At 38.2% G+C, this 7,653-nt stretch overlaps 2 protein-coding genes across 4 annotated transcripts; both read left to right on the forward strand.

Annotated features, from left to right (window-relative positions):
- The first annotated feature begins 347 nt into the window (after positions 1-347).
- Positions 348-1,304, forward strand: LOC131784715 (melatonin receptor type 1A-like). Its single transcript, XM_059101541.2, has one exon. It carries the CDS (start codon positions 348-350, stop codon positions 1,302-1,304), a length of 957 nt encoding a protein of 318 aa, XP_058957524.1.
- Positions 1,305-3,295: 1,991 nt separating this feature from the next.
- Positions 3,296-7,128, forward strand: LOC131784704 (uncharacterized). Of its 3 annotated transcripts, none has more exons than XM_066172213.1 (5): positions 3,296-3,858; positions 4,802-5,067; positions 5,326-5,440; positions 5,931-6,336; positions 6,854-7,128. In XM_066172213.1, the coding sequence occupies exons 1-5, from the start codon at positions 3,765-3,767 to the stop codon at positions 7,077-7,079; spliced, it is 1,107 nt and encodes a 368-aa protein (XP_066028310.1). In that variant the 5' UTR covers positions 3,296-3,764; the 3' UTR covers positions 7,080-7,128. The 3 variants fall into 3 exon arrangements, with proteins under 3 accessions (XP_066028310.1, XP_066028311.1, XP_058957512.2); XM_066172214.1 differs by having other exon boundaries at positions 5,347-5,440; XM_059101529.2 differs by having other exon boundaries at positions 4,814-5,067.
- The last annotated feature ends 525 nt before the right edge of the window (positions 7,129-7,653 follow it).

A 7,653-nucleotide genomic window follows, 5' to 3' on the forward strand; every position in this document is an offset into this window, starting at 1 on the left:
ATTTCTATGGTTTACTGAATAGTCTTTGCAACAACAACGAAAAAAACAAACCAATGGATAAAGACAACGGGGAAAAGGATCCTTCCTCAGATGAATGACCTCCCTAAGATTTTCTTAGCAGAAAAAGAAAGCAGGAATGTCTAATCCAGTGAAGAAAAATTTGAAAGCTACGCGGTTGGAAAAACAGGTGCCTTGGATTTTAATTAGCAGCAATCATACTATTTCCTGGTTAATTCATCAATGAACAGCGGCCCAAGTTGACAAAGCCAACATGAAAATTGAAAAAAGCGATTACATTTGAGTCGAGTTCAGATGCGTTTGATCTGCTATTCGGTGACCGACCTACAATGGACGCCAAGACCCTTTCCGCCATGATATTTAAATCATTTCTCGTTCTTATCATATCGTTAACCTCAGTAATTGGTAATTCCATGGTGTTAGCAGTTGTGTATCGAAGTCAGCGACTTCGAACTCTGACAAACGCGTACATTGTAAACCTGGCCATATCAGATATCTTCATGGCCACATTGTGCATGCCATTAACGATCACTGCTTTGATAACTGTTAACTGGTCATGGGGTGACACAATGTGTAAATTCCAAGGCATCCTCGGAGTCTCACTGGCCTTTATTTCTTTACAAACCATGACGCTGACGGCAGCAAATCGATATTTTCGTATTGTACGTCCACGAAAATATCCATCAATATTTACCAAGCGGTCTACATTTGTCATGATATCTGTGTTATGGGTGGTGGGACTGTGTTTTGGTGAGTTGTACGTGTGGGCCAGCGGAGGAGAAATCATCTACATTCCAAACGCAGGAACTTGTTTCCCTCGTTTTGTCCCTCTTGTAGTTGCTGTAATTGGTTTTCTTCTGCCGTCTATCCTGATGTTTCTGTGCTATTTCTTGGTTTACAGAGCGGTCCGCCGACACTCCCTGACAGTCACATGTTCATTACAACGAGGAGACGTAAGGCCAAATTGTGAAGAACTGAACACCACCAAGCTGCTCTTCTTTGTCATGCTTGGCTTTGTTCTTTGTTGGGTTCCAACCCAAGTTATTGGAATGATCCTCGCAAAAGTTATGGACACTCTTCCTCCTGAATATCCGTGGATTTGTTTCACGCTTGTGTATTTATCCTGTGCAGTAAATCCTATAATTTATGGTGTAATGAATGCTAGATTTAGACGGGAGTTTAAGAAGTTGGTATCTTCAGCTAAACGTGGAGTAGTTTGTACTGGTAGGCATTTTAGGACAAACCCAACAAACCAACGGGAAGAATTGGTTTTACAAGTTATTTGATTGCAATATATGTTGTCATTAGTCTAAAATAATACAGGGGCTTTTGCTCCTTTATAAAAAAAAAGTCGGAGGCGATAAAAGTTATAGTTAAGGCCTTTAACGGATCTAATGCCGAGTGACATATAATTTCCTCATAATTTTTGCATATCAATTATTTGGATGAAAAATTCATAACCTGTATAGTCACCTCGGGAGGCCGCATACAGCACGTTGTAGGGCAATATGTAACTTCCTCTTCCTTCATTTGTTTATAAGTTCAGCTGCAAGCTGGTTTGAATGGGGGCTTGCTTAAAACAATTGAGTATAACAAATATGTGTGGAAACATAAAATGCAAAAGGAGCCCACAACACAAATTACAATTTACACATACAATATACAATATAAGTTACATTTAAAAAAATACAAATATATTCTTATAAAAAGCAAAAATGGAAAGAATAAATTACAGCTAATGCAATGATATAGTGAGATTCGTCATGAATGGCTGATCATGATAAAATGAACGGCTCACAAATATCACAATTTAGGAAGCACAATTTACACAAATATCATCACCTTGATGTCCAACTAATTCACATGCATCTCTCGAATAAACATTTCATTACCTCTGACTAATTAGAAACTAGGATAAATACCGCATGTACTGAACATGGGGAATGGCTATTGCACTTGTGCGTTGAGATGAAGAGAGGATAATGATAACAAAACTGGAACTACAGCAGAGAAATAAGCTGATAATAAATAATTTAAACAAAAAAGTCGTCGTAAGGGTCCTGAAAAGAAAGGAGAAATGTTCATTTCATTCCTTCGCTTTTTTTCATCGCAACAAAATCTACAAAGCACAAAGTGAAGACATAAAATACGGATGCAAATAAGCTCTGTCAACTCCATACGGATCAGATAAACTTAGTCTGGATCTTGAGTTAGCTATTCAATTCCTAAAACCTTGTGATTCTCTTATTTCTCAGTTGTTGTGTTCCAGCCAGGTGGACCCACTTCAACAAAAACAGTTGCTGGAACACTTTTTCTGACTAAGTAATTAGTATTCTTTTCTAAATAGAGCGCAGAATGAAGGAAAACCAGCCTTTAAAAGCCAATGAGAACTCAAACTAAGACAACCAAACTGCCTTAATTGCGGGAGATTGTACACGAGCGACCGAGTCGTGAACGGTGTTAGTTTTGTATACGATTGGTCAAGAGAGTGGCGAGAAAAAGCAAAAACAAAACAGTCAAGGATTATTTTGACACTCGCTTGAAAATTTCGATCTATAAAACTGTACATTTGCCAAAATGGCCATTATAAGACATGATATTAGTTATCTATTCTACCAAGGTGTTGATAGGAGAAAGTTTATCCATTTGTTGTCTTTAAATATCGTTATATCAGCTGGAGTCTTGATTAACGTTGAATATTTAAAAGAGGTGTGGTCAGCGTTCATGAATACAAATGTCCTAAAACCTAAATATTGCCACCAGCTCTAAATACAGATTGTTCCTTTGCGTCCATCACGCCAGCTAGCAGCGCAATGTGTATTATGCACGAGGCACTGAATTAAACTTCAATTAAAACTCTGAGACAAAAGTTATTTGGGGTTAAGGTACATTGAAGAAGTTTGAAGGTTCTCGAGATCGATCAGTTTGTACGAAGAGGCCATTCCACCAGCAGTTCAAGAAAGAAACAAGCTCATATGTCTCTAGTTTCTCTACTGACCCGGTACTGACCTTCTTTAAACTGACAGATTTTTTTTCTTGATTTGTCTCCTTTATTAGAATATGCAGAATAATATACCCGAACGATAAAGATTCTGGCGCAAATGACTTCTACTTTCATAGCACTTTAAGGTGAAAACCGCGCACGTAAACCTAACGAAGTATTCTTGTCATATTTGTCTTTGACCAAATTAAAAATTGATTATCGACGACTTGTGGCAAAAAGCTTTTTTGAATTACTTTAAAGAACACCTTTGAGTAGACTTATTTGAATATTTTCAGTATTCAGAAGAGGAAGACATTTTCAGCTTTCATCTTGTCGACGTCTGAACTGCATCCCCTAATCAGCGTGAATGCACTATAGAATGGTTTGGGAATACCACTATTTAAAACTGTCGAGCAATCCTCCTAGAAGAGTAGAAAACGAGAGGATTTTTTTGATAAGATTGACAGGACCTGACAAGAATAAGTTTCCAAGTTCCTTCTGAAAGTTCCTTCATTTCACTTTCATTTTGTTTTTGGAAATATCAAGAGATTGTGGGGATAACAAATTAAAAATTAGTTCTTCAAAACAACTTTCCATCGGATAACTTTAATCACCAGGTGAGGGCAGAAAATGTGAGTTAATTAGCGTTCATTTACACTTCTTACAGCATCATCGACGTTGCTAGGATATGTAAACAACGATTTGAGATTTCGTCCCGCTTTGTTGAAATCTGCGTGCTTCTGAAAAAAAGACCGTCTAACCAATGAGACTACCTGGGAGATACTTGCGAGTGACGCTTAAACTACTGATATTTTCGGTCCTTATGTACAGGATAAATACCACGGTGCGAACCGTAGGTAAGTGAATCGAACCGTTGCACTGAGGTGAAGGTTTACGTAAAGTGAAAACATCTAACAGATTAAATGACCAGCCCTTTCCATTACTCTTCCACCACTGTCAACATATCAGGGCGATACCGCTGCGGAATAGAAAGTGAATTAGAGTCTTGCATTTTTTTAATTCGGTAACTGCCTATCTAGTCAGTGTATTTTATCGAAGATTTGGCACTCGTTAGTCCACACATTTTATCCTTAAACCAAAACAATCTAACTTGCCAATGCAAGTCCTCTTACTAATTTGAAAACTAACACCGCAGTTTACACAATAGTGTATAATGTAGCTCTTCCTTAACTGGACTAAAGTAGATGCAAAAAGTAAAGACAAGAAAAAATCAACTTTGCTCGCCATTATTAGCTGCTCCCATTTATGGAGAGTAAATCCAAGGGAAATACCTAAATTGAAGAGAAAAACAATTTTGAAGTAAGTTCGCCTCTCTACACTACAAGCAACCGAAATTGAAAAACGAGATGGAGAATCCTTTAAGCCCTTTCCGTTTGTTTTCGCTCACTTGACCATATAAGAACTTTACCGTAGGTCGTCAAATATTCTCAAATGAGTAACTCCAGTAATATCTTATTTGGTATACATCCAACAAAGGAGGGGTGGTATAAATAGCAAGACACAAGAGTCTCACCTGGAGGAAGAAGCGTTTCATTGTACGAATTCTGTGATCCACAAACCGAGACAACATAATGCGGAGTGTGGCTGAGATTTTACTTTTACTCTAGGAGCTAATTTCGACATGTAAAATGACTCAAATTGTTCATTATTCTCAAAACTGAGCTAATAATTTAAGAAGTTTTGACATACCATGGTTTATAGTTGCTTGTTACTCTCACGGCAAATTCAGCCCGATGTTAATTTCTCCCACAATAATTATTATGTGCCTCATGTTAACAGACTTTCTTTCAGAGGCTTGCAGAGCACTTGAATTCACCGATCTGTTTGAAGGAGTGGCCCTCACAGGTCACTTGATAAAGAATTTGTCATTAGAGGTTCAAAACAACTGTCAACTGAGCTGCTACCTAGAGGACGATTGTGTTTCTTACAACCTTGGCCCCAAGAACACTGATGGCAAGTACGTTTGTGAACTAAGTGACTCTGACGACCAACAATTTCCCGGAGATCTGGTGCCAAGAGATGGGTTCATATATGGTGTAACTAAAGTAAGGCCCTCTGAATTTTAAAAAATTTCATCCTTAAATCAGTGGTACCGATAATATTATTTATGACATGTAAAAACTGGCGTTTGAACTTCAACATCAGAAAGCGACCAAAGGCTTCTCCTTTTTAAACCTTAGAGCTTCTGTATAGATCGTTTTGCATAGATTTGTATTGAAATATCGTTCAAATTATCAATGATCGTTAAAACTGGGGTTTGAATATCCGAAGTGACAGCACACTTCTCCCTTTTTAACTCTTAGAACTTTTGTTCCAATTCCAAGTGTTCTGGTAATGGTAAATGTCAGAATGGATTTACGGACAAGGGATACCGCTGCTTGTGCCAGAAAGGATTTGTGGGTGATAACTGTGAGAACGGTAAGGAAGGTTTAACTGCAGTTAAATAATAAGCATGAAGAGAATGGTACTTGGCACAATATGATATCTATAGACTTTACTCTATATATTTGTTTTATGTGAGATCGCTGACCTAAAATTGAATGTTCCACATTCTCAGCCCAGAACCATACAAAATGAAGAGAGGGGGGGGGGGGGGAAAGATGTACAGTGGAAGCACCTTCCTTGGTATTTTTTAGATCTTTACCCCTCATACTGTTCGCAGTTTCTCGGTTTTTCAATTCTACTTTATTTCATTTTGGATGAAATAATTGTTCATACATTCACCATATGAATAAGCTTCCTTCACTACTTATATCTGGTTCTATCTAATTCTTACGACATAAAAAATTTACTCGCGAGTCCCTGATCAATGAAGTGAATACTACTCCGACAACCCCTCCCTAAACTTTAACTCCCCGTCCCCTTTTGCAAATCCTGCCTACATTTCCGAAATCTGCTTGTTTTTAAGGTTTTAAAATAGGGAGCTGGCTCAAGGTAAATACCAATCCTCTTTGTTTTGGAACACGTAATGACGATCATGGATCATTTACCATTGCAAAGGCTGGATCCATTTCTGCCTTGAAGCTTGTTCACATTTCGGGTGCCTTGACCTGCCACAGTTCGAGCACCAGATCGTTCTGGGGTTGTGAAGTGTCCAGTTACGGGAAGAAGACTCTCATGACTCTGGTCACTTACATCAACCGCACTGTTTTCTTACCAACGAGAGAAACAGCAGACATGGGCGAGCCCGACCATACGTGCGCTACTGAATACATTTACCACCTTCAAGGCTTTGATGACGTCTCCACAGAAATAATATTCAACACGAGCTCAAAGACTCTACCAGTAAAAATGAACCAAGGGTTCCAAATTTGGTATGGCCAAGATTTAAGTGATTGCAGTGAGATCAACAACAGCGGTCAGAGCTGTGTTAATGTGTATGTGTGGTACGATACTATTTATTAACGGGGCACTGTCTCTTGTCATATCAAAGTTTATAACTGCAATTGAACTGAGTGCAATTTGTATAGGTAATCACATGATTTCGAGCGCATTTTGGGATAAATCAGCACGAGTTAATTTTTCAAAGGCTCACCAAATTGCATGAGCCCGTGAGACTCATGAAATTTGTAGTCTTTGAAAAATTTACTCGTGCTGTTTTATCCCAAATTGCACCGGAAAAATCGTGTGATTTCTAGTTAATGATATAAAAGCAAAAATGTGACTCTGTTTTCCTTTTTAGCTGTTTTTATTTCGTGTCATGGCTTACCAGTTCGGCCGCTTGCCTTTGCCTCGTCACTGGAGTCGTCCAGCTTTTCCCTCTAGATGTTCCTTAAAACTTTTAAAACATCTCTCAACAATAATTGAGCGTTTGTACTCTTTCTCTGTTAGGTGTCAGCTGACAGCAGTAACTCATTACACGAAAGCAATCACGCTTGTAATCTTCCCCGTCTTTCATAAGAACTGTTGTGTAAAACTCCTCGACAATTTTATTCGGGGCTTATGGTTCATAATTACATATCCGTTTTTGGAAGCCAGACTTTTAGCCACTTGTTTTCCCCCTGTTAGTTTTTTTTGTATGTTTGTTTTTAGCATTCTCCCTCAAACTCTGAATTAAAAACTTGTTACTTTCTCCTCACCTGTCCGCCACTTTGTTTAGTTGTCTTTTCGCAACTTATCTGTCAATCAATTTAATTCCAACTTTCTGGGTTACCCTAAACAAATCAACATGCTTAAATTTTTGCATATGTATTATTAGGTCTGAAATCAAATGCGTGATTTCAAAATCACAAGTATGACTTCACACCAAAATTGCCGGACGAAAAGTTCATTTACCACTTCACAACATCCATTTTGTATAGGTAAAAACATGATTTCGAGTGCAGTTTGGTGTTAATAAGCACGAGTAGATTTTTTAAAGACAATAAAACCGCGTGAGTCCGTAGTGCGTAATTGCGTATTTTGTTAACCTTTATTAGCGCCCCAGCTGTTTGCTACATGTATTAACAGTATTCCTTTATCTCCTCTACAACACATTTCTCGTCACAACATTCGACGACAATGTCAGTTTGTGATCTCTTAGTGTGGATCCGGTTGCGAGGTAAATACAGAAACTTTGACGCCTCATCCTTTTTAAAGCTGATGTCACTCAACGTTAGACCTACAAGGAAAGCAAACATTTAGAAACAAGT

The sequence above is a fragment of the Pocillopora verrucosa genome, chromosome 9 (genome assembly GCF_036669915.1).
Source record: "Pocillopora verrucosa isolate sample1 chromosome 9, ASM3666991v2, whole genome shotgun sequence".
Lineage (NCBI taxonomy): Eukaryota > Metazoa > Cnidaria > Anthozoa > Scleractinia > Pocilloporidae > Pocillopora > Pocillopora verrucosa.